This window comes from Neopsephotus bourkii, unplaced genomic scaffold (genome assembly GCF_033783945.1).
Source record: "Neopsephotus bourkii isolate Nb327-2 ecotype Australia unplaced genomic scaffold, CSIRO-AGI_Nbou_v1 NB_595, whole genome shotgun sequence".
Lineage (NCBI taxonomy): Eukaryota > Metazoa > Chordata > Aves > Psittaciformes > Psittacidae > Neopsephotus > Neopsephotus bourkii.
Genome location: NW_026901096.1, coordinates 1,468,812 through 1,495,954, shown reverse-complemented (window position 1 = coordinate 1,495,954; position 27,143 = coordinate 1,468,812). Strand labels below are relative to the sequence as shown.

At 39.1% G+C, this 27,143-nt stretch overlaps 1 protein-coding gene across 3 annotated transcripts in view; it reads right to left on the bottom strand.

The window, feature by feature from the left end:
• ROCK2 (Rho associated coiled-coil containing protein kinase 2) overlaps positions 1–27,143 on the bottom strand; it is a 101,714-nt gene that overhangs the window by 55,410 nt on the left and 19,161 nt on the right. For all 3 annotated transcript variants that reach the window (XM_061351728.1, XM_061351729.1, XM_061351731.1), the window contains exon 2: positions 1,267–1,348. In XM_061351728.1, coding sequence (XP_061207712.1) covers positions 1,267–1,348 — 82 coding nt within the window. The remainder of the gene's footprint in view (positions 1–1,266; positions 1,349–27,143) is intronic.

Below are 27,143 nucleotides of genomic sequence, written 5' to 3'. Positions count from 1 at the left end.
ACAGCAGATGCTTAATAATATTTACTACAACAATGGGAAGAACCTAGATTAGAAGGAGTGATAGCCTTCAGAAAAGGGAAGGCAGACAGAATATTCAGGGGCTGCAGAAAAAAACAGCTGCTCCCAAGGTTGAGTTGTTTTGCTATAATTGCCAGTTTTGATGGCAGAAGATAATGGTCTTCTCATTAGAAAAGTTTTTAATTTTGTGCAAATGAAAAATAGAGTAATAATGTAAAGGTGAATCTGAACAGCCCACAGAAGTTATCGATAGTCATTTTTTCTTCCTGTAGATAGGGCTTTTCCCTCACATCACACATACAGTGCATAGCTTCAGGTAACAAAATTATTTACAATTGCTGTTCCTGACCCTTTCTTTCATAAATATCTGCTTGAGTTCCTTTAAAATCAAACTGAGAAAAATCCCAAGGTATGCCTCTCTTTTCTAATCTGCTGTTTCTTTCTTACTCTGTTTCCAGTGACTTCTCCAAATGAGACTTTACTGGCAACTGTAAAGCTGTATGTTCAGCTATGGGGCTCTGCTAAATCTCATGGAGAAGAACTGAATTCCAAACATAAGAACTCACCACAAATTACTACACCAGCCACCATTTAACTGAGTCCCAGAGCAACGGAGGGCAGACACACATAGCTCTTACCAGTAAAGTGTTACTCTATTTCTCTCTTCACATTTTAAAGCAAATAATCCAATATTTTTACAAGGGGGGGAAATTGTTTATATACATGGATAAAAAACACTTTAAAAAGACAAAATACAGCTACTCTGATGTAAGTCTTCCATTTTCATACACTAAATAAACTCCCGAGATCCTGTCTACAGTTAATTTGGGACAAATCACAAACATTTACACAAAGGTTCAAAAATGCACCAACAGATTTTAAGGTACAATAATTTAGTCTTAAAAAAAAAAAAAATCAAGAGAAGACTTCTCTGCTAGATTAAACAAGACTATATAGACAATGTTGACATTTTCAGTAATTAAATCCTGAAGAACAGTAATTGGGATATGTTTCGCGAATTACGTCACTGCACATACTTAAGATAAAAAAATAACATAAAACCGATTTTTCCAACTACAGTTGGAAAAAATACAATCTACAGCTGCTATTTTCCAACATATTTTCAGCAATACAATCACCCCCCCAAAATAAAATTTCTGTGTAATAAAATACTGCTGCGTTTCTGACCACTCAGCTTCCCATGGCTGAGATCATACTGTCGTCAGTTAAGAGCCACTTGCAACTTACATCTATTTAAGAAATTATCAATGTTCTTGTTCTTCCTCAGTGCTGGATAATCCAGGTCAAGGACCAAAGAATTCAATCCATCCTGGGGAGAAAAAAAAATAAAAAAAGAAAAGTTGAGTTCTAAAGTCTTAATTAACAGCTTTCTTAAACCTACTGCACCGAGACTGATGATACATTATTTCAGCACGCATTACACGTTCCTAGTAGGCAAATCAAACAAGCTCTCAAGTGTGTTTATAAACCACCAAAGGAGCTAACACACACGGACTGACTCCAAGTTGGTCTATAAACAGTACAGACATTACCACAGATTAGTGTGGCACCGGGACTTCATGGAGTATTAGTTTTAATCTTAATTGGTACATAATCTTACTCATTAGACACTGATTTAAGATATTCAAGTCAATCTGTGTTCTTACTTCCGTTACACTTTTCCTGCGTATTCAAAACCTTCATGTTTGTATTACCCCTATTATTGCTTTGATCACAGTCTCTATCTTCTCACTCTCAAAAACCATTCACACATTCTTCTTCTTGGAAGCAAGACAGAACCTAAACTTAACATGACAATTCACAATATAATTCAAGCTTACAAGACTAGATTACTTTTTCTAAGCCACTCAAGAGAAGACAAGCCAGAATTCTGCATGCTATCCTGCCACCAATTATCAATGCCTCCACAGAAATTGAGATCTCTTAAAGCGGCAAGGGATGAGATCACCAAAATCTAAATTAAAAATAGCATTTTAAACGCCTGTTACAAGACTTAATTCCACCTTTCAGCAACCTAGAAAAACTTAAAAAACTGCTCTTCAAAACACAAAGCCCTTTCTAGTTACACAGGGAGAAATAAAAATTATTTTCAGATACTAAGAACAGCCAGAGACTCTGTTCATCCTCAGCACCTCCAGTGATCTGCTTGAACTGGCAGCTTTGTTCACTGCTCTAAGGACAAAAGCCTGAGACTGTTTCTTCAGCTTTTTGAACCTTGACAGGGCATCACAGAGACTTAAGTCAGAGGCCACATCACATTTATTAATAGGTTGCCAATAGAACCTGGCAGCTTTTCAGTCCTCTTAATAACTGATGCTACAGCTAAAAGCCTGCTAATTTATTTCTATTTTCTTAATATATCCGGGAAGGGGTCATTTTTTCGCAAATATCACTAAAATTTTTTAAACCTATTGTAATAAAGCATCTACGCAAATAGAGCTCAAGGCAAGGGCCATAATTATCAAATACATTTTGAATGCCAGACTGTCCTAAATAAGCACATACACAGATAAGGTTACCTCATGTGTGGAGATGTCGCTTTTCACCACAGAAGGAATTAATGATTAAGCACAGCTTAAAAATTACATTATTTGTTTGCAATTTTTTTTGTTTTTTAATTTAACCTAACAAATGAAAGTGTCTTGGCAAGTGTCACAGACAAGCTGACAAAGTACAGGTTAGACAAGTGAAGTGGATTAAAAACAGGCTGGAAGACCAGGCTCCGAAGACCGTGATTAATAGCACCAAGTCCAGCTGGAGGCCAGGCACTAGTAGTGTGCCCCAGCACTCAGCACTGGGGCCAGCACTGCTTAACATCTCCATTACCTTCATTACATCTGCCGCACCCTGCAGACAATACAAAACCAGGGGTTAAGGGGCGGCTGATACACCAGAGTACTATGCTTCCATTCAAAGGGACCTCAACAGGCAGGAGAACAAGACAGAAAAGAGCATCTCAAAGTTCTTCAAAGGGAAATGCCGAGCTCTGCTTCTGGGGACGAATAATGCCAGGCACCAAGTACAGGCTGCGGGCTGACAAGCTGGAAAGCAGCTTTCCAAAGAAGGACCTGAGGGTGTTACTGGACAAGCTGATCATGACCCAGCAACGCATCCTCACAGGGGAAAAAAAAAAGACCAATAACTTCCTGTGCTGCATTAGAGAAAGCACTGTCAGGAGGGAAACAGAGATGATACTTTCTCTCTGCACATCACTGGTTAGGATACACCTGGAGTGCAGTATCCACTCTTAGACTCCTCAAACCAAAAAGGCAGGGACCTAAATGAGTGAGTCCAGCAAAAGGCCAAGAAGATTAAGGCACTAGAGGATTTCTTATAAGAGAAAAGGCTCAGAGAGCTAGGTCTCTTCAACCTGGAGAAGACTTAATGCAGTGGATCTCATTACTGTGTACAGAGACTTGATGGAGGGAATGAAGAAAAGGTACTGCTCACTGACAGGAAAAGAGAACAACGGATACAAGGTGAAACTATATGAAATCACACCTGAACATAACACAATTTCCTGTGAGGATTATCAAGCACTGGAACAAGTTGCCCAAAGAGGTCATGGAGTCTCCATTGGTGGATATATTCAAAACCTGACTGGACATACTCCTGGGCAACCTACCCTAGCTGGCCCTGCATTGAGCAGGAGTGCTGAACCAGATGATCTCAAGAGGTCCTTGCCAACCTCAACCATCCTGTGATATACACCGAAGGTTTTACACAAAGTGTAATTTACACATCTACACAAAGTGAAATTTTACACTTTGATCTATTTAACATGAACTGCATTATGAAGGTCTTGTATATCACATATTAGAACTTTCTTACAAAAAGAAATAGAAAATAGTGTTAATAATCAGAAATGAAAGTCAGTTAAGAAGACAGTTTCTTAATTACTTTAAGAACAATATTTATAGGCATTATTTCAGCCCTGACCACAACTGCTCCTGCATGTCCCATTAAGGATAAAGGAGTAATGTACTAGGCCATGGTACTCATTTTTCAGGTGTAGAAGTACCTGGTCTTAAATTTAATGACATTTTACAAAAAAAGCAGTAAATCCAAACCAAAATAAAAAAAAAAAAAAAAAAATTAAATGTTTATGGATTAGTCACTGCATGAATTGCACAGGAACTGCCCAATAACCTGGGCAAACACAGTGGAAGGTACTGACTTCAGGTGACTTCCCATAAAAATAACTTAATAGAATCTGTAATACCAAATTAGCAAATACTGCCTTCAGAAACAGGTATCTCTTTCTGTAACACAGCATGTCAGCAGGTATATGCTTCTTCACCTTGCAACTGCAGAAAAGAACCATACAGAATGCCCTGATGGAGAACAGTTGGGCCATCTTCTATGATTTTACCTAGCACAATGATGTCTCAATTCCAATTAACTGGTAGCCTACACACCACACCCAACTCAAACATCAAATATGACTGGAAGCTACACTTTCATTAACATATTCGCAATATAACTGCTTTAATATATGACTGTATTTTACAGTATCAATTTACAGTATCAAAGTAAGGGTCTTTCTTACTCTTTAGAATACCTTAATGCTAATAGTTTCACAGTTAGTCCAGAACATATTTTTCCGATGAATTACAGTTCTTGTTTCTACTGTACAGACTGAAAAATAAAAACTAGCTCTCTAGAGCTCTGAGCACCTTCTTACTCTCTCTGCACAGTCTAACACCTTATTTATCATTCCTTTTATATTCTTCTCCCATTGCTATTGAAACAATATTTTAATGTTTTAATGATTGCTAACAACTCTGTAAACATTTTAAGGGAGATGTGAAAGCACTCTGCTAACACAAATCAACAAGGCATATTTTTGGTCTTTGTTTTTGGGGGCTGAGTGGGAGAGACAGAGGAGCTAGTCACCTGATACTTTAATGCTTTTCATGCAAAGGCATTTTAGATGTTGACTGAGTAAAACACTTATAGTGTGCTTTACTTATGCACAAAGTCAGAGAAAAGAATAAAATTATCATCCCCAACAGATATTTTAATAAAGCTGTATTACAAGGTCCAATTTAAACTGAGCTCTATATTATCGTTTCAGACGTCACTGTTTTTCCCCTGCGTCATTTTGATTCCATGGCCTTTTTGTGGGCTATAAATACTGAGAACCATATTTGCAGCTAATTTTATTAGCTCTTTCTGCCTCCTTTTCATGGACTTCTGGAAACAATTTTCACAAGTAGCTATTAATGAACAGAAATTTGAGAACAGCACAACTGCCTGTTCTTAACTATTTGGAAGTGTCCTAACTCTTGAGGACAGTCAGCTACAGCTGGAATCAAAGAGAGGTGATCAGTATCAGCACCAGGAGGAATAGAAGGAGTGTTAATTATTTTTATCCCTGTGAACAAACCTTATTATCACACTCTTTTAAAGAGAAGATTTTAACCTCTTGAACATAATTTTAAGGTAAGGAATTTCAAGTTCATATCAATGTGTAGGTTATTAAAGACTTGTTTGCACATTAGTGTTTTGTCAAAGGGTCTCTCCTTGAAGTTTACATTTTCATTAAAAGATCTAGTTTACGTTATTTGAGATGAAGATTACGCTACAATTAAGAAGCTGGGTCAAAAGATTACACAGTAAAACAGACCGTTCAAGAGAGCGAAGAGAAGTAATCCAGGAAATGACATCTCCTCTGTCTCGGCCTCACAGATAAGTCACTTCAACCAGGAAATGTGTTATTAAAGGGATTTCACTGTTCGCTTCCTCTTTCTGCTATTACAAAAGGCTCAGAAGCTAACAGGCCAAAAATAGCAACTTCCAAACAAATGCACTGCTGGTAAAGACAGCTCTGCCCCCATCGAATGCCTTTTGCTCATGCAAACATGCCAAAATGTTCTCCACAAATTATTTTCCAAGAGAAAAGTCCAAACTTGATATTTCTGCAACATCCTCATACACCAGGAAAAGAGCTCCTGGCCACTCTTGGCAGCAGCCACCACCCCTAGGGACAACACAGGAGCCTGGTTTTCCAAGCAAACAGCCTTCAGTGTTAAAGACATGAATGCACTGAAGAAAAAACAGGCAAGAAAAGTTCATGATAAGGGAACTAAATATTTATATTCTCCTGTGACAGAAGGGACAGCAGTAGGCAGAAATAATGGCAGCTGCTCAATAATGAGATTGATGTTAGTTCCAGGCAATCCCACTGAAGCCCTCACCGAATTAAATCATGCTGTGCTGTTACAAATTTCTGAAATTAAAACACGTATTTGAACCTGTCTAACATTGAACGCGCATGTAAAGAGGGTGTCACAACAGCTTTGGCTACTGTGATTTATTCCTCACTTTCACAATGAGAAAAACATAAAACTCGGGACGACTGAAAAGTAAGATGGCTGAACAGGAAAGGTATCAGTTGCTTCAGGAACCAATTCATAATCCTGCAATAACTGGAAAATATGAGAAGCGTGATCCAGTGAAAAATGTCTCTTCCCATGGCAGACAGGTTGGACTAGATGATCCTTCAAGGTCCTCTCCCAGCTCAGACCCATGCTACTCTATGAGAACTTCACTAAAACGTTACATATAAGAAAAACAAAAGCCTATTGCTTTTCCCTTCCAAACCCTCAAATAAAATTTAATACAATTTTATTTATAAATACAGCGGAAAGGGAGGATAGAGAAGTCTGTACCTTCAGATTACATTTTTCTAACTTGACCTACATACTTTTAAGGCAGAACTTCCTAAATCTATGCACACAGGAACCATCTATCTAATGACTTCACCAGCAGTAAACCCCCACTACGTTCTTCCATACTCCAAATGGGCCCTTAAATAATTCTGGTGTACCTTCGGATACAGGGTGAACAGATCAGTAAGAACATACAATATAAAACCAACTGAAAGGTTTCATGTAACTAAAAGGTTACAATGGATGCCATTTCCCCCATCTTACACTACTACATATCATTCTGATATGTTGCAATGAATTTTACCCTCACTTTAGTATAATTAGTATGCGAAGGAATAATTCAGGGCATGATAATGCAGCCAACATTTACCATAGCAAGGTCTTGCTATTCTAGGAGTTCCTTAGTAGTTCGATATTAATTAACACATTTAACAGTATTATGTACAGTTTAGAACTGTAAAAGCAACTGTTGGTCCACAAATATGTAACTACTTAACAATAGGCTTTATTTACAATCTGATTTCTGCATATGAAAGCAAACAAATATTAAAAATTTTAAATGGCTGAAAGGCTTTTAATGTTGTCTACTACTGAATAAATGCAAATTTTTCTTCATCATACAAGCACTACTCCTCAAGGAATGTCATTTCATGTGCTACATCCTACAACTGGATTTTAATGGTTTTATACAATTCACCTTGCTATTACAGTGTCAAACTGTTCCACTGTAAGGATAGAATGATAACACACCAAAAAGAGCTTTGTTCTTAAACACAAACAAAATAATCACAAAATTGTTCAAGATGCCACAAGAAGAACTTCAAGGAACAACACAATGGAACAGCAAATGCTTGTAAATAAAGATCAGAAAGGCAAAGGTGTGTAATAAGCTGTAGTTTACAACGGATAAGAGGAAATAATGGCACATATTTTGTATAAGAAAGATTAAAACAAAAGTCCATTAAGAATTAAAAAGAGCAATGAGAGCACAGAAGGCTTAAGTCTTCCACGCTTTCTTCAACAGTTTTGGGGGCTTTTTAATGTTACCTATCTGGAAGTATTTACAAGGGATAAGAACAAAATAATCCTAAAGAAAATCACTGCATGAGAAGAAACATGCTGAGGAAGCAAGATCAACTGAAAAGCAGTCTAAAATTTAATTTAAGGAGACTGTCTTAATCAATTTTCTTTGTGAACTCAGGAGGAGAGATTATCAGGACTGAAAAAGACAAATCAAGGCACTTCTGTAACAGGGGAGGGCTTTCCAAACTACATATCAGAATACTTGGGGAGAAGGAATTAGAACAAGACATTAATGAATTTCTAAACACCCAGAAGATTAACATTAAGGGTCTTAATTTTTTTTGTATTCTCAAAAATGAAAGTCTCATGTAGCTGATTTCTGGCAGATTATATGATGTAATCGATAAAGCAAAGCCTTTTAACATGGGTATAAAACACAAGACTCACCATTCTTGTTAGAAAAGTAAAAAAAACACAGTAAAGGAAATCATGTAGAAAATGTCCAAAGGATAATTATCAGGACTTCAGCAATTAACAGGACCTGGAAAAGTGCACAAAAAAACCACCTCCCCTGGGTCTGTCCTGTTCCAGTTCTACAGAGCATTTTCATTACCACAATAAAGAGCAGAATAAAACCCCGCATCTATTAAGAGCAAATAAAAATTAGCAAATGATACCAAGCTCAGTGTTCTGAGTATCTGTTTATTGCATTTAAATTTACCTCCAAATGAAGAAAAAAAAATAATCAGATGCAAAAAGAGAAGAAAAATCCCCGCCAACATCTGCTTTTGAAGTAAATTAAAAGCACAGAACATGAAAATGGAAATAATGAATAAACAGGAAGATAACAAAAAGACACAAGGTACAGCAGACTAGACATCCAATCTAGGATGTATAAACAGGAGGTGCATTGTGTAAGACATCACAGGGAAATAAGGTTCTTCTGTAAATAAAGATCAGAAATCATTTGCTGGTATTGTTACAGACTAAGCCAGAATACTGTGTCCAGCTTTTTGCATCCCTACACAGAGGAGTGCAAAACACAATCTGGAAAAGAACTGAAGGGAAGTTAACAAGAGCAGGGAAGTGATTAGCAATTTGTGCTAGGGAAGACTGTCAAGACTCGAGACTTTAATTTTAAAAAAAGGTTAGCCTAATAAGACAGGACAACTTCTTTCAAAAAAAAAAAAAAAAAGGGAGTTATGAGCAATGATGAGGGACATTTCTGCACATCCCCAGAAGCAATGTGAAAAATGAGCTTATTTAATGAAATTAGTGAAGATTCACATTACAGATTAGGAAAAAATCGAAATAGCATTAGTGAAGTACTGACGTAATAAATCTACCCAATGAAGCTGAGAAATCACCTTCATGAGAGTTCACAAGTTCAAAAAATATGTATTACAGTAGATGCAGCTGTGGATCCTGCCTCTGTGAAGAGGACTTTACTCATTACAGCCTAAATTCCTTGAGAGCCTACCTGAAAACTTTCCATAAATTGAAGAAACAAACAAAAGCAGTAAATTAAGCCAAAGAGTGAAAACTGAGAAACATAAGTAGATTATGAATACATAATTTAATCTCTAAAATATTATTCACTTAAAAATACCCCAATGGATTGACACTTAACTATTACAAGAATGCACGTTTTCTTCCCAAATCAGTTCTTGCTATTTTCTCCTTAAGCCTTAATAAAAATCGAACTAGTCTCGTGTGTCTTGCTGGTTATCACTGTAGCCGTGGTAAAGTTCAATAGTTCACCATAATGTCCTTTCATGTGAAATCAGTGTACATTTCCAGGTTCTCCAAAAACTACCTTCGCTTTTAGAATCTGTATTGCTTTCAGAAAACTACTGTGCACCCAAGTCTAGAACTGCAAACCTGTTAAAACAACAGTGGAGATAATTTCTGATTTATCGGAACCTTCCAAGGCCTTTACAGCAAGCTTAGCTCTTCAACAAGAAAGCAAAAATTGTCTTGTAATTTTGACTGTTAATTCTCCCACGGCAAAGCATTTATGATCAGTTCAGATGAAGACTTTCTAAGTAACCAAGCAGAATAGTGTAAGAACTGGAAAAAGGCTACAAGTGCACCAAAAACCAAACCCATGCCTGGAATTGTTTCTCTTGACACCCTGAAAAAGTGGAATTACCTGCTGTTTCATAAAAATACAAATGCAAGACACAGCTTCTTATTAATTTCTCTTTTCCTAATCATGGCTTTCTAGGGCTACAAATGAATAAGGAATCAGAAGTAACATTCAGAACACAGATAAAAAAGTCAGGATGCTCATCTGTGGTAGAGGTAGGAGACAGACATACAGTCAATTCTTAAAGCCATGTTTTCACAGAAGGCCAACCTTGTTCCATATTAAATAGAGTCCTGCTTCTCCATTATAAAAATTATTCTGTTTATCTTTCTGTACCCTCACACAATTCAGTGGGATAAGTTTGTTTCAGGAACTAGCAGCTGCATGTTCCACCATCAGTCATTCATTCCTCCATTCCAATGTCAGCTTATTTTTAGATATATTTCTTACATGTTCCTTCATATAATGCAGATAGCTTTATCATATATTTTTACAAATTTATTTAGATAAATAAGATGCAAAAACACAACCTAATTACTAAAAAAGACACTCATTAGAGTAAATAACAAAAGTTAGAACAACCTGGTTTACAGTACCTGGAATTCCAAATAACAAGGCTTAAAAGGAAAATCAAGATACCATCTAGAATCCTCCTCCCCAAAAGCATGATTGACTAGAAATAATAAAGGACTTGTATCTTTCTTATCACTGATTCAGAACAAATGATTACAAAATTTCCCTGTACTAAAAATACCAGCAACTGTTTAAAATCTCTCTTCAGAACATTTTAGCACAATAAATAATAGCCTGCCTATCATGTTACCTCCTGCCTACTTCATACTTGATGTCAGCAGTGTATTCTAATCAGTTGCACCACGTGTTTCTTAAAATATAAGCACAGTACTCCACCAGAATTCCATGAGCCTGATTTTCCAGTTAAAAGTGATAAATAAAAGTGAAACAATCAAAATCACATCTTAATTTTGGAGTACAGAACTTGGGTGCATTATGGAGAAACAGGTTTTTAGGTTTTTTTAGAGGTACCAAGTCAAATCCATCAGGTATCAGGATATGCTGATCCATAAACTAGCAGCACCATTTCTACTCCAGGTGAGAAACAGTTCAAGTCAAATAGAAATAGTCAAAAAGGAGAGAAGTCTATCATTTAGCTGATGCTCACATAGCAACACATGGAAATGTTTTAAGAAAAGTTGCTGGAAAAGTCAATGGTTGTAAAAATGACTGCTGGAAGAAAGGGAGCTTGCAGGTAAGGACAGTAATAAAGATTAAACACACACAGAAAAAAAAACATGGAAGGGGTAAAATTCGATTTTAAATAACAGTGAGTCAAAAGGCTTTGTTCAACCTTAAACTACTCTTGGTCTTCTGTCTAGTAATATAGATAAAACAATTCTTTTAAGATTATCTTTGAATGAGTAGCTTCCTAATGACACGGTAAGAAAACTAATGCAATTTAAACAAAATGAGTACGTATATCCATTTATATCAATCACCAATATCTAAAATAAATGTGGCAGGAGTATCAACATCAGGAAAACATACCTTTTTTTTCTTTTTTGCAATAATTTACACGCATTATTGATTGGCAAGAGGACAGGTTTTTAATTAAAAAACCCCAAACAACTAAGCAGCCCTAAAAATCTGCTTCCTCACGGAAGCAGATTTGACAATAAAGAAAATAATTTATAGGAATTTAAAAATATGTAATTAGTAAATATACAGCATTTTCTTGAAATATGAATACTACTAAGGCTGACATTCTTGAAAGTAGTTATATCTGTTAACAATCTTTGTTAATACAGACCTTCTCTATTAGTGATAAATAAGGGCATGCAACTTGGAAAAACCCACACACACTTTCATGGAATCTGTATGTATTTAAGTTTGTTTTTTTGTAGGACAGTATGTTCACATGGCACAATTCCCATTGCATGCATAATATTACATTCATTTGGAGTTTCAAATAAACACACGTTTATTGCACATAGTTCCACAGTCCAACATGCATCTGTGAGCAATCTTCACTCATGACTCCAGACTGCAGTTAAATTCACTATTAATTTTGTCTCTCAAACAGATAATGCATTTTTCCTTAAAATAGACTGGGATGTAAAGATGTTAAAATATGTAAATATTAGATGTACCTAAAAATGTAAAATAGCAGAAATAACACTTTGATTCCATAGTGTTGGGACTACTAATGCAACATTCTAGTTTTAAAACAGAACAGGAACTTATCTGGATGACTTACGTTAAAACTCAATACATATGTTTCTAGGGATTCACTAAAGTAATAATTCCATCATAGGTAAAATTCATGATGATGGGATACTATCAAAGAATTGAAGTTTTCTCACCAACCTCAATAACTAAAAGCTATTTAAGAGGTCACTAGCCTCAGTCTTTAGGACTAGACAAGAACATGCTGGATTTCCTGACAAGTCCAAATAGAAGCATTGATCTCCCATGTTTTTCTCTGGAACAGAAAAAGTAAGATACTATTTGTAGTCTGAAATAATTTGGAGAAGCTTCTTATCCCTGAAATACCTGCCAAAAAAAGAGAAGGGGCAAAAAGCAATCCTTCCCTGCTTATAAGACCCACATAACTGGCTATACTGTATAAAAGAGACCAGATCCACACTTGGGAAGATACCTGCTGTGAGCAATGGTTGAACCAAGATGACCTTCTGAATTCTTCAAAGCTGAATCATTTTGCGATGCTACAATTACCTCTGACCTCACCATATGCAGGTCAGCACCCTTAAAATCAGATTTTGTATCAACAAGTCAATCATCTTCTAAACCAGAAGTTTTTGAAGATAGTTCTTAAATAAGGAATTTCTTTACTATAAAAAAGTATGAAGCAAAGCAGTAGCAAAGAAGTATGGCTGACAGGAACTTCCTCTCTGCAGATTCTGAGAGACTTGATTAAGAAAGCTGGAAGAAGTGAGTGCCTACTGCAATGTGCTGCTGTAATTACTCATTTTTCAACTCCCTAAGCAACAAGTTTGTTCTGCGCACAGATTTATATTAATTATCTATTTCACGTATGAGATCAGTCAGGCCTTTCAAACTGCAAACAACCACTCCCCTAAGTTGTGGATAGACTGTATTAAGGTCTTTGGCTGTATTTCCTTGAAGAGGATGTGATGCAAAGGGCTACAGAAGACAGCAGGAAATATTTTCTGAAGGATTTTTCAACTACTTCATCAATGAACTAACTTAGTCAGGAAGAACTGTTACTTGCTTAGTGACTAAAACCCACTTAAAGCAAGGTTTAACAGACATCAAAGGAAGTGCAAAGCCTTGTTGTAGAAGTTGCAAGCAGAAGAATTCATTACAAAATTTAAAATTTCTACCACAATTGACAATTTAAATTCCTGCCACACACAGGAAAATAACAGCTCTTGACTTACGATCTGCTTACCTAGCTGTAACTCCCAGTCAGTGGGTGTTATTATACCCTCTGCTTTATGAATCAATTTGCAGAAGATGGGTGCTTGATGACTTTTTTATTGTTGTCCCCTGGGATGTACACAGCTCCTTGCCAGGGACCCTGGATGGCATCCATCTGGGGGTGGGATGGGGGGGGTGTGTGAAGGAGGCAGTCAAAACCACTATCAGGCTGCTCTCTGGTCATGACAGCTGAGGGAGATTTCTGGTAACTGGAAAGGGGGAAATGTTGTGCTCATCTTCAACAAGGGAAACAAGAAGGATCTGCAGAACAACAGGCAGGAACGCCAGTTAACTTCAGGACCTTGGACACCATTTCCAAATTCATGAAGAAAAAAGGTAAGTGAAAAATGGATCACAAGCAAACTGTGCCTAATAGATCTGCCTGTAATATATAATGAATGACTTTCAGCACCCAGGGAGCGAGCAGTGTATGTTGTTTATATGAATTTCCAGCACGTTATTCAACATGAATTTCTATAGTAATCACATAAGCCAACTGGGTAATGAACAATAAGTTCGGTGGAATGCTGAGCTGGTTGGATCATCAGGCTCGAAGAATCATCACGATCAGTAGCATCATGTCCAACTTGGCAGCTGGTGACCACCGGCATTCCCCAGGGACTGATAATGGGACCAATATTGTTTAATGCTTTTACTAATGACTCAAAAGCTAGGACACCGCGTACCTTCAGCAGCTTCATGGGTATCAACAGCCAGTGGCATCAGCTGCTATGCCGGAGGGCAGGGCTGCTATTCAGAGGGACCTGGAAAGACTGGGAAAACGGGCTGAGAGGAGCCTCACTCAGTTCAAAGACATATGCAGACTCCCTCATGTGAGATGGAATTCCACCACACACCAGGAAAGGCTTACACTTGCCAGCTAGAGAGTGGCTCTGAGGAAAAGGATCTAAGGGCCCTGGTGAACAAGAAGCTGGCCCTGAGTCAGCAGCAGGCTCTGTGGCAAAGAGCAAGAGGCACAAGTCGCCACACTGAAAATTGCAACTGGCTATATGGAAACCTTTTGTCTACCATGGTCAAACGTTGGAATAGGTTGGCCAGAGAGGATGTGACATCTCTGTATCTGGAGATTTTCAAACTTAATTCTTAAACATCATCTATTTGAACCTGTTTAAGTCTGCCAGTGGCCTGGGCCAGAAGACCTTCACAGGAACCTTGCATCCTAAATTATCCTATGATGAGTATTTTTATTCAATTCTTAAAATAGCTTCAACCAGAGCTCAATTACTGACAGGTTGCCATGTAAATCTCCAGAAGTACTGCAAATTATTTGGCCACACATTGCTGTTAGAAGAGCTGACAGGATATTTTGTGAAACAATATTTCATTGTGAATTATATTATCACAGTATCATCAGCCACTGTTCACAGGCCGAAACCTACCAGGTTCAAAGGAGATAAAGTTGTCAAGATCTATGAGACACAAAACCACCAATATCTACGCCAGAGAGTCCTCAAAATGCCTGATCTGCACAGAGTGAGAGAATGTACATGGAGTCCTCCCACACCCTGTCCTAGGTACTTCTGAGCTATTGGCTATTGCTAGAAACAGGGTAGCTAGGCTAGACAAACTCCTGATTCAATCTAGTGATCCACTTTCGTGTTAATACTTTGTGCAACTGTCTTTTTTATTTCCACAGAGGCTGCATCATTCCCTACAAGTAATTACAAGTAAGTAAGACAGAGGCTGTCTTTCAGCCACAGTATTGCATGCTCTGGACAAAAGAGGACATCAGGTGTCAAACTCAAAATACACCAGGAAAAAGAGAAGAGCTTCAACAACAGAGACGAAGATAAACCATTCTGAAACCAGCAGTACACTGTGTTTTGACTCAAACATGAGAAAATAGAGGCTGGGTTCAAATGCCAGCTCTGGAAACAGCCAAACCAAGTGCTACTGTTAGAAAGCAGGCTAAAAACTTTCAGAAACATTTGAAAGGACTTAGTATCAGCCCTATGTGGAATAAAACAATTTTTCAAATCTTAGCAATACACATTACAAGAGAACTATTTATCATTTAGTGGCATTTTAAAGTCATGTGGCATCTATTTTAAGCTAACTCATAAATCTTGGGAGTGGTGGTACAGCTACCTACACATAAAATTATATATAGAGAAAAAAAAGTCATAACTTAGGATATAACAGAACAAAGGTTGAGTGCCCAACCCTTCTTCACCTCCCCTTCCACATCATGATAATTCAGCATGGAACATGCGGCTGTGCAATACTGCTTTGTGTTCTCTTTCCCACATGCAACTTCATCTCTCACTCAGTGAAAACAAACCCAACGTAACTAAGTGTATAAAATTTCCCTATGGTAGTTTAAAAAACAACATTTCAGGTATACTCAGTGTTCTAGAACTTGATTTTCATTACTACACAGACAATGCAAAAACCACTCACACTGCAATTTCTGAAATACCATGACTGATTATCGATTTTACAGCTGGTTAAACCTCACTCTAGTTAGAAAAGGCTATTTGTTGTGGTAATACTCTAGCTGTTACCACTGAAATAAAGTGGGACACTTGGTCTGGTATTTGCATAACGAGTTCCCAGAACATTCTTCCTCCCAAAGTTTCAGCGGCAGGCGCAAATCAAACAGTTGGATGTGTTTATGTATACAAGATCATTTTGTTTGCATTTCTGAAACAGAATCATATCAAATTAGCAAAAGAAATTGCACTTTTTACACAAAATCACAATGCAAATCGCATTACATAGCCTTTTATTGATAAGAGTGAAAATAGTTTCAAGTTGTAGCAATATTTTAAATATAAGATTTATCTTTGAGAGAACTCCAGTGTCATTTTCAGACAGAACTAGTAAATCGATTTAAAATTTAGCGTCAGTTGCACAATTTCACCGTTTTCAAATCCAACTCAAAAGACTTATCTGTATTAACAGAAGTAGTACTGTGAAATTGTTCTGAATTATAAGTAAATATATTTCACAGTAAAGATATCCCTGAGCTATTGTACACTCACTGCTCATTATAGATAAAGTAAAATTAAAGTTTTTGCTGTACTATGCACATTCGTCTTTTCAGCCATGAGACCTGTAATTCGATTTTCAGATGGACACACAAGTTTTCAAGCTCTCAAGAAAATATCCTGTCTAAATCCACTACATTTTGAAGTTGACATACATCTTTATCTTCTTTATTCTTTAAAAGAGTTCCTGGTCCCCAACTTCCTATGCCCAAAGAGGGAAGACAATAGTATGCACATGAGAGGGAAAAAGGATCCCCCTTTCCCTTTCAACTCACAAGAAAAACATTTATTGTTTTTCTAATATAATACTAATGTACCAGCAAAAGCAGTAATGCAGAAATCCAGCATTATAAAATTTTGGTGCATTGATTTTAATGACTTAAAGGTGCAATAACCCACAATGCAACTTACTTTCTAATACGTACTACTAAATTTTGGATCACCTTGTACTACACAGTATCCAATTCTATATTTAAGCCATCTCTTCAGTCAGAATGCCATCACTCTCAGTGGAAGTATGATACCAAAATAGAACTCCTAGAAGCAGTAATCCTTTATGCTGACTCATTTATCTGAAAATACAACTTTAGTTCTTCGAAGGCATATACCTAACTTCACTATGGCTTCATAAGGGCAAATCATGCCTGATCAATTTGATGGCCTTCTATGATGGGGCTACAGAATTGATGGACAGGGGCACAGCAGTTGACATTGTCTACCTACACTTGTGCAAAGCGTTCAATGCTGTCCCACACGACATCCTTGTCACTAAACTGGAGAGATATCTGGACTGACCACTCGGTGGGTGAAGAATTGGCTGGATGGCCACATGCAAAGATTTGTGGTCAATGGCTCAATGTCCAAACAGAGACAGGTAACCAGTGGTGTCCCTCAGGGTTTGGTGTTCGGACTGACCTTGTTCAACATCTTTGTCAGTGACATGGACAATGGGATTGAGAGCACTCACAGCAAGTCTGCCGATAACACCAAGCTGTATGGTTTGTTGATGTGCTGAAGGGAAGCAATGCAACTCAGAGGGACCTCGAAGGGATGCTTGTGAAGTGGGCTGATGCCAACCTCATGAAGTTTAACCATGCCAAGTGCAAGGTCCTACATCCAGGCAGGAGCAATCCCATCATAGCTACAGGTTGGGCAGAGAAGAGATTCAGAACAGCCCTGCCAAGAAGGACTTGGGAGTACTGGTCAATAAGAAATTTAACATGAGCCGGCTTCAGCGCGCACTCGCAGCCCAGAAAGTCAACCGTATCCTGGGCTGCATCAAAAGAAGTGTGACCAGCAGGTCGAAGGAGGTGATCCTGCCCCTCTACTCTGCTCTTGTAAGAATTGTACACAATACTCCACTTGGAGTATGAGGATGACTGGGGTGCTGGAGCACCTTCCGTATGAAGACAGGCTGAGAAAGATGGTGCTGTTCAGCCTGGAGAAGAGAAGGCTGCGTGGAGACCTCATAGCAGCCTTCCAGTATCTGAAGCGGGCCTATAAGGATGCTGGGGAGGGACTCTTCATTAGAGACTGCAACGATAGGACAAGGGGTAACAGGTTAAACTTAAACAAGGGAACTTCAGGTTGGACATAAGGAGGAAGCTCTTTACTGTGAGGGTGGTGAGGCACTGGAATGGGTTGCCCAAGGAAGCTGTGAACGCTCCATCCCTGGCCGGTGTTCAAGGCCAGGTTGGACAGAGCCTTGGGTGACATGGTCTAGTGTGAGGTGTCCCTGCCCATGGCAGGGGGAGTGGAACTAGATGATCTTAAGGACCTTTCCAACCCAAACCATTCTATGTTTCTATGATTATGTGCTCAAATCACCCCAGTTTAAATGTACTTTTCAGAAACACTGAACTACACTTACAGTTTTCACCACAATACAGCTACTTGCGAAACTTGACTAACATGCAACTAACCCCTGACAGTTTGCCTCATCTTACAGTTAAAAACATCTCTATAATAACCAGGCAATGCAGTTCCTGTTTGAAAGTATATATAACTGTATTTGCCTAAGAGCAGCAATGTAAAACCTCTTTTAAAAAGGGTTTTTTTAGAGTAGGGTTTTAGGGGTTTTCTCTCTAAAAAGAGTAGGCGAAGAAGTATTAAAGAGGCTAAGAAATACCACAATCATCAAATTAGGAAATATTTAAGACCTAAAACATTAACCATCATAAATATTGATGAAAGTTTGGCTTGAAAACTAGATCCCAGTTTTTCATGCAAAGGATTTGGAAGAATGAAAATCAACAAACAAGTCTGAACAGTAAATCACTGTCACTGAAAATCAGGTTTATACTAAAAAATAAACCAGAAAAAGCAGGCCAGAGTTTCAGCAGACACAATGCGGATGAAAAAGAGAGTCAACAGTTAAGAAGATGAAAGAAAAGAATTACAAAGGGAAATGCCAAAGTTCATTCTAAAGTGATTTTGAAAGGAATTCTAAATATTGTTATCACTTAGACCAGGCAAAAGAGAGGACCAGATAAAATTGCTATGGCCTTTCCAATTTGACTGGTTTAATTCAAATTATAAACCAATGTTTCTGCATTGTCTTTAAGTCATATTTGCCACCAAACTGTATGAAAACTAATAATTATATACTAAAATTTATAGTAAAAGGTCAGCAAATTAATTAAATATTTAGCTCCCTAACTACCACTGAACCATACCACAGGAGAAACTAAAACTGTTTATTTCAAAAAAGCTTTCCCATAAAATTTTAAAATACTATTAACACAGACTAGTGCTAGAATTCTAGACTAGCATTACAATTAGGTACAATTTTTGTTCATAACTGTCTTCAATAAAAGGACCACATAGGGGTTTTGCAGGTTCTCCTATACACATATATACAAATATCACACCAATAAAGCATCATGAATTAACAATCACATTTTACGACCTCTCATCTGAATTCTTCCCAGGTTCAATTATGGAAAAACACATGTGCCTTAAAGTTGCCTGTTGAGCCAGCCAATCTAGGACAGATCTCTTTCAGATCATTCACTAGTACTGTACATCACACATTATATGATTTGTTATTTGTAAATGGTTTCCAGGATCACCCACATTACATCCATGGGAATAACATGGGGATAAATAACCTGTAAATGAAAGCTTGTTGTTTTATAATGTTAGGTTAACAGTCACAGTCAATGATCTTAAGGGTTTTTTCTACCTAAATTATTCTATGATAAGCATAGGGCTTAATCATTTTCACTGCACTGCAAATGAAAAGGTGGATGATCTCAGCAGCTGTTACTTACACTTCCCACTGTAACCTGAAATGCCAGCAGACTTCTAGAAGGAAACTCCTGCCTGGAGAAGGTGCACAACCCCCCAAGACCACCAATGCACTTCCTTTCTCCTCCCTCTTACGAATTTTCACTCTACCAGTGTCACAGCTCATATCTCATCCATGCTGCAAATTCAACACTCAGGTAAGCAACTGACTTCCTTAATTGGGAAATAGGACGGTTTAACAAAAATGCTGCATTTCCACCCCTTTATCAGCCAAATTCAGCAGGAAAATGCACACTGTGAATGAGAGAGAATGGTCTCAAGATCTAAGTTTGTGACATGTCATACATTAAAATAAGCAAATATTTACCAGTACCATTCATTAGTGACAAAACATCTACCAATGCAATGAAAGCAATTTAAGAGTAGCTCAGTAGCATCATTTTCTGTTGTATCATCTGCTTGTTCCCAATTTGGCAGGAATTTTTACAGTTAGAATCATTGGTTAGGATTGGAAAGGACCTTAAGATCATCTAGTTCCAACCCCCCTGCCATGGGCAGGGACACCTCACACTAAAACATGTTACTCAAGGCTCTGTCCAACCTGGCCTTGAACACCGACAGGGATGAAGCATTCACAACTTCCCTGGGCAACCCATTCCAGTGCCTCACCACCCTCGCAGTAAAGAACTTCCTCCTTATATCCAATCTAAACTTCCCCTAAGTTTTAACCTGTTACCCCTTGTCCTATCGTTGCAGTCTCTAATGAAGAGTCCCTCCCCAGCATCCTTATAGGCGCGCTTCAGATACTGGAAGGCTGCTATGAGGTCTCCACACAGCCTTCTCTTCTGCAGGCTGAACAGCCCCATCTTTCTCAGCCTGTCTTCATATGGGAAGTGCTCCAGTCCCCTGATCATCCTCGTGGCCCTCCTCTGGACTTGTTCCAACAGTTCCATGTCATTTTTATGCTGAGAACCCCAGAACTGCACACAATACTCCAGGTCAGGTCTCACAAGAGCAGAGTAGAGGGGCAGGATCACCTCCTTGGAACTGCTGGTCACACTCTTTTTGATGCAGCCCAGGATACAGTTGGTTTTCTGGGCTGCGAGCGCACACTGAAGCCGGCTCATGTTAAATTTCTCATTGACCAGCACCCCCAAGTCCTTCCCCCTCACGGCTGCTCTGAATCTCTTCTCTGCTCAACCTGTAGCTGTGCCAGTTCAGGACTTACCTAATACTTCAAAACCTTGCACTTACTTGACATGTCCCTTGTTTACAGTTGTATAAATGCATTTCTTAGAAGTGCTAAGTGCTGTATATAGCAAGAGTACTTTAAGTAAAACAAGAAAGTACAGTATCTTTTTATGACGTATCTTTCAAAGTAATAAATTTGTAACATTTTAAACTTGGAAAAACCCTCATTGACCACCATCATTCAGAACTGTGCATGAAAGTTGACCCTTTCACGATATAACTCATTTGCCAATTTAAATTTTACAGATTGTTATTTGGCTTTAATAAACTCAAACAAGACCAGTTTGGACGGGGCTTTGAGCAACTTTGTCTAATGGAAGGTGTCCCAGCCTGTGGCAGGGGCTTAGGACTAAATGATCTTTAAGGTCCCTTACAACACAAAATATTCTACAATTCCGTGAAATATCCAAAATATACTATATACACATACATGCTTAAAAGAGATCTATTGCTCTGCCCGTATCAAGCACTCTTAGCAAAACAGAGCTATTCCCTGTCCACTAGCAGGGGCTGTACAGGCACGTACCTCACAGTGCAGCAGTCAGGAAGCAGCACTGCATTCCCCTGCAGCCAGCCAGGGATCCACAACATGCAGTGCATTGCTGAGCCCAGAGGAGGAATCATGGCCGCAGGCAGGGAACAGCTACTCTGGTTCCCTTCTTCCACAGGTACAATCAAAAGCGTGGACATGCCCTTATGCATTCAGAAGTGAAAATGAGAATTCCCCCTGTGCCAAGAAGCCTTCGGAGCTGTCTCCCCACCAGTATTTGTCAGCTCTTCCCTTCTACCTCATGATAACATCTGTCTGCCTGAAGACCACAAAAGGGAAAGAAAATAAATTGCAAAACCCACAGACAAGCATTTTCAAACCTAGGAGACTGTCCTTCAACTACATGTGAAAGTCACTTTAGCAGAAATCAGGGTTGTTTGCCAGAATGTGTTGTTTTGCATAGCAGTTTTACATTTACATTTGCACTATTCAATTCACAAGAATACCAGTGAAGATACTAACTCACTCCCTTTGTCATGGAGAAGTATTTTAAATATGAAACCTCTTCCTAGCACAATTTTATGGTTTTTGTATTTTAAAAAGTGCTAGGAAAAAAAAACCCTATGATGGGAAAATTAGCAGTAAGTAAGTAGAAATCATACTGAGAAGACATTTCCACAAGTCTCCCAAGTTCTAAAATTTGCACTCTAATCTTACTTTTAATATTCATGGAAACCTGCAACCACGCTTTGCTATATATTGATTTCTACCCCCTCAGTTGCTGTAATTAAGATCGTACATGCAAAGTTAACAGCATGAAGTTTTCACCTTCTCAAATCTTTAGGAAGTTATAATCAGCCTTTGCTTCACTTAAAATAATCTTCCACTCACTGCAGGAAGTAGTTGAACAAAAGCAGAATAGGGCACCTGCCCACCCCTGGGAACAGCTGCTCAAATACTGTCCTCCGGTAAGGACATGATTAGATGTACTGTTTAATTTCCTGATTTGCCTCCAATTTAAGAAGGTGCTACATAACACACAGCCATCTGCTTGAGCTACTGTGTGAATGTTGGTGTCAAAAGCAGGATTTTTAAACAGTATTACAGCCACTTGTAATTCATCCAACTATGTGTACGTCAAAATTAAAACTCTTAACAAATACATGATATCATCACACTTTGACATTCAAAACATAAAAAGTGCAGCTACACTCAATGTAGCTGTAGCAACGTAAATCACAATGCTCTAAGTAGACTCACTTTCTGAGGGATTATGCAATTATGGCATGCTGTAACTACACACATTCTTCCAACTAGCAATGATCTGGGTAAACCAACTCTGTCCTTTGAAATTTTCTCACCAAGACAAAAAAGAGGACGCATTCAAAGACCTTCAACGACCTCTCCAAAAGCCCTATGGCACAAACCACCTCTGGCTGCATAACCTTCCAACTGGCACCTCATATTCCACTAAAGATCTAGCTCCTTCCCTGGACAGAAATAGACTGAATGTACATTTTAAAGTTAAGATAGAAGCCTGAAGATCGATGGAAATTTATGTTGTGATTTTCCGGGCAACACCAAGGAACATGAAGTACTGCCCCATAAATGCAGAGGTAAGCTATTCTGCGCAGTGGGCATGAAAATGAGATAACTTCTTTCACAACTTCCCCTTGCAAACCAAGTTGCACCAGCTCTTTATGCTACATAAATAAGGAGGAAAAACTAAAAGTTTCTTACTGCTTCCTGCTGCAATAAGGCACTTCAATTAAGATTCACTTTTTTCTACTGAATTAAGCAGAAATGTCTGTCTTTAATATCTAAAGCTTCTTAAAAAAGTGGTGCTTCAACTGTGTCAGTAATACAGAGTCAGAAGTAGTTATTTAACAAAGCCACATTCCTATGTTCCTCATGTCTCCTGCTTTTGCCCTCTTGCAGTTTCATTCCTTGCTGTATCTTCATCTCAGCTTGATTCCCAGACAAAATTTCATTCTTTCAAAACTGATCTTGTTTTATTTACACGATTTGCCATTAACTGATCTTAATATGAAATGTTTGACCATGGTCATATACCTTATTTGGAGTTGTAAAGTCATAATCAGACAGCAGATTTACAGCTTTTTAAACTCATCTACACAGTCCAGGCTGCTGTGACAATTCTTCATTACAAGAGGTCTGCTGTACTGACCTGAAAGGCATCACATCATGTACTAGAACACCTTTTCAGACCTTCACGTTGAAAAGACAACAAACTTTTGAAGACTGGGGACATTTAAACAATTAATCAGAATTCTTCCCTTTATATTACAACAGTACAGGTGTTCTTTTTTCCCCCTCCGATGCACATACATGCCTGAGGAGGACACCAGGATGTTCTCCTTGAACCTAGTGCCTTCTTTAGATTGCTCTCTGAAGGTTTTCATGCCCCCCCTTGTCTCAATGGCAAAAAACAATAGTCAAGCCTATTTCATGGTTAAACAATGGCACCCCACCAACTTCACAAAAACAGAGAAATTCTAAATAATTACTATTAATAACCATTTAGAAAGAGTTTCTGGAGGTCTACCGCATGGAATGATACTACCTCAGCATTCTCTATGGAAGTATTACACTTATGACACAATCTGAGTTAAGTTGTAGCTTTATTATAAACATTTAACTTCCAAATGCTTCAAACAGAATTTTTGAGTGAGCAAGCCTACACAGTGAAATTCAACAGAAGTAGCCAGTGTAACTGAAAAATGCTGTCAATAAATTAGACAATGTTCGATAGAAGCGTTATTTAAGAGCACTTAAAAAACTTCATAGGAAAGAAAAAGAGGATCTAGCCTGGCACCATCTCCTGAGGAGACCCACACCACTGCATAAACAACTGGGGTTTTAGAACACCAACATCAACAGAGTGCCCGGGTGGCCATATGATTAGCAGCCTTACATTCATAGCATTTATTTCCCATAATTTCTTGGAACGCAGTTCATAGTTCAATGTAGAAACCTTCCCAATCTTTGTTTAAGCCGTGTGATGTCATTTCAATGTCATTTCACCTCTTTAACAAGATACAGCTTTCAGCCAATTAAGCATTTCATTAAAAAGGTTATGTAAATGAGAACATTAATACAAGCTCTCCCCTCTTACACATTCATTCCTTAACGAGACATTAACAGTAATCACCTAAGGGGTTTGTAAGTATAATCTATGGATTGTATCCCTCCTACATTGCCTATCTCCAAGCCTCAACATCTCAAAATATATGACTTACACAAAACAGATATTGCACACATTAACTATACAGAATGTATAAAAGTTATTTTAAAATGCATGTTTAAAAAAAATAAATACGATAAATTTGAAACCCATCTTTAAACATATTATAGTCCACTAAATACATTTAAATAAGATTGTGTTAAAGGCAAAATGAGAAAAAGCCTAGAAGTTGTAGTAAATGACTCTTGGCATACTAGATGTGCTGGGGGAGGGGGGCATCATTCCATCCCAACACACCCAGTCAGTTGCCAGCATCTATAATAAATGCTTGGAGCAATGCAGAGATATTCCGGCTGCTCCAGCCAATGAGCCAGCTTCATTTGGAGCTCGGCTCAGATGCCTCTATACAAATGCCCATGGCATGGGGAACAAACAAGAGGAATTAGAGATGTGTGCATGTCTACGGGGGTATGACATTATAGGCATCACAGAAACATGGTGGGATGGCTCCTATGACTGGAGTGTTGGAATGGAAGGTTACAGACTCTTTAGAAAAGTCAGGCCTGGCAGGTGCAGAGAGGGAGTTGCCCTTTATGTTAGAGATAGGCTGGAGAGTATGGAACTCTGTCTGGGGACAGGTGAGCAGTTAACAGAGAGCTTGTGGGTCAGGGCTAAAGGGAAAATAGCGATGGGAGACATTACTGTGGGGATCTGTTACAGATCATCTGATCAAGAGGAATCTGCGGATGAAGCGCTCTGTAGGCAGATAGGAAAAACCTCACGCTCACTGGCCCTTGTTCTTATGGGTGACTTCAACCACCCTGACATCTGTAGGAATGAGGGTACAGCCCGGCATAAGCAATCCAGGAGGTTCCTCTATTGTGTGGAAGACAACGTCCTTCTGCAAGTAATAGAGGAGCCGACAAGGAGAGGTGCCATGCTTGACCTCGTGCTCACCGACAGGGACGGGCTCGTTGGAAATGTGGCAATGCAGGGCAGCCTTGGATGCAGTGACCACGAGATGGTTGAATTTGAGATCCTTAGGACAGTGAGAAGAGCGTGCAGCAAGCTCACTGCCCTAGACTTCAAAAGAGCAGACTTTGGCCTCTTCAGGAGCCTGCTTAGTAAGGTTCCATGGGATATAGCCCTAGAGGGCAGGGGCTCAAGACTCTTGGTTGGTCTTCAAGGATCATGTGCTACACGCTCAGGAGTGTTGCATCCCAACCAGAAGGAAGTGCAGCAGGAGGGCCAGGAGGTCTCCTTGGATGGATAAGGAGCTGCTGAGGAAAATTCAAATGAAAAAAGTCTTATAGAAAGTGGAAGCAAGGACAGGTGGCCTGGGAAGAGTACAGGGATGTTGTCCTGGAAGCTAGGGACCAGGTTAAGAAAGCTAAGGCCCAGTTAGAATTAAACTTGGCTAGGGATATTAAGGATAACAGGAAGGGATTCTACAGGTACATAGCAAATAAAAAACAGATTAGGGAGAACGTAGGCCCCCTCAGGAAGCTCTCGGGTGAACTAGCTACACAGGATTTGGAGAAGGCTGAGGTTCTGAATGACTTCTTTGCCTCGGTCTTCTCTAGCAAAGGCTCTGACCGCACCACCCAAGTCTTGGAAGGCAGACACAGGGACTGTGAGAATGAAGACCTTGGGCCCACTGTAGGAGAGGAACTGGTTCGAGACCATCTTAAAAATCTGAACGTGCACAAGTCCATGGGTCCTGATGAAATCCATCCACGGGTCCTGAAGGAGCTGGCAAATGAAGTTGCTAAGCCGCTGGCCATCATATTTGAAAAATCATGGCAGTCAGGTGAAGTTCCCGACAACTGGAAAAAGGGAAATATAACCCCCATTTTCAAGAAGGGGAAAATGGATGACCCAGGGAATTACAGACCAGTCAGTCTCACCTCTGTGCCTGGCAAAATCTTGGAGCAGATTCTCCTGGAAGGCATGCTAAGGCACATGAAAAACAACAAGGTGCTTGGTGACAGCCAGCATGGCTTCACTAAGGGGAAATCCTGCCTGACCAATTTGGTGGCCTTCTATGATGGGGCTACAGAACTGATGGACAGCAGTAGAGCAGTTGATGTCATCTACCTGGATTTGTGTAAAGCGTTCGACACTGTCCCACACGACATCCTTGTCTCTAAATTGGAGAGACATCAATTTGATGAATGGACCACTCGGTGGATAAAGAACTGGCTGGATGGCTGCACACAAAGAGTTGTCCGGCTAGAGACCAGTAACGAGTGGTGTCCCTCAGGGATCAGTGTTGGGACCGGTCTTGTTCAACATCTTTGTCGCTGACATGGACAGTGGGATTGAGTGCGCCCTCAGCAAGTTTGCCGATGACACCAAGCTGTGTGGTTCGGTTGATACGCTGGAGGGAAGGAATGCCATCCAGAGGGACCTTGACACGCTTGTGAGGTGGGCTGATGCCAACCACATGAAGTTTAACCATGCCAAGTACAAGGTCCTACACCTGGGTCAGAGCAATCCCAGCCACAGCTACAGGCTGGGCAGAGAAGAGATTCAGAGCAGCCCTGTGGAGAAGGGTGTCCTATCACTACAGTCCCTAATGAAGAGTCCATCCCCATCATCCCTATATGCCCCCTTCAGATACTGGAAGTCTGCT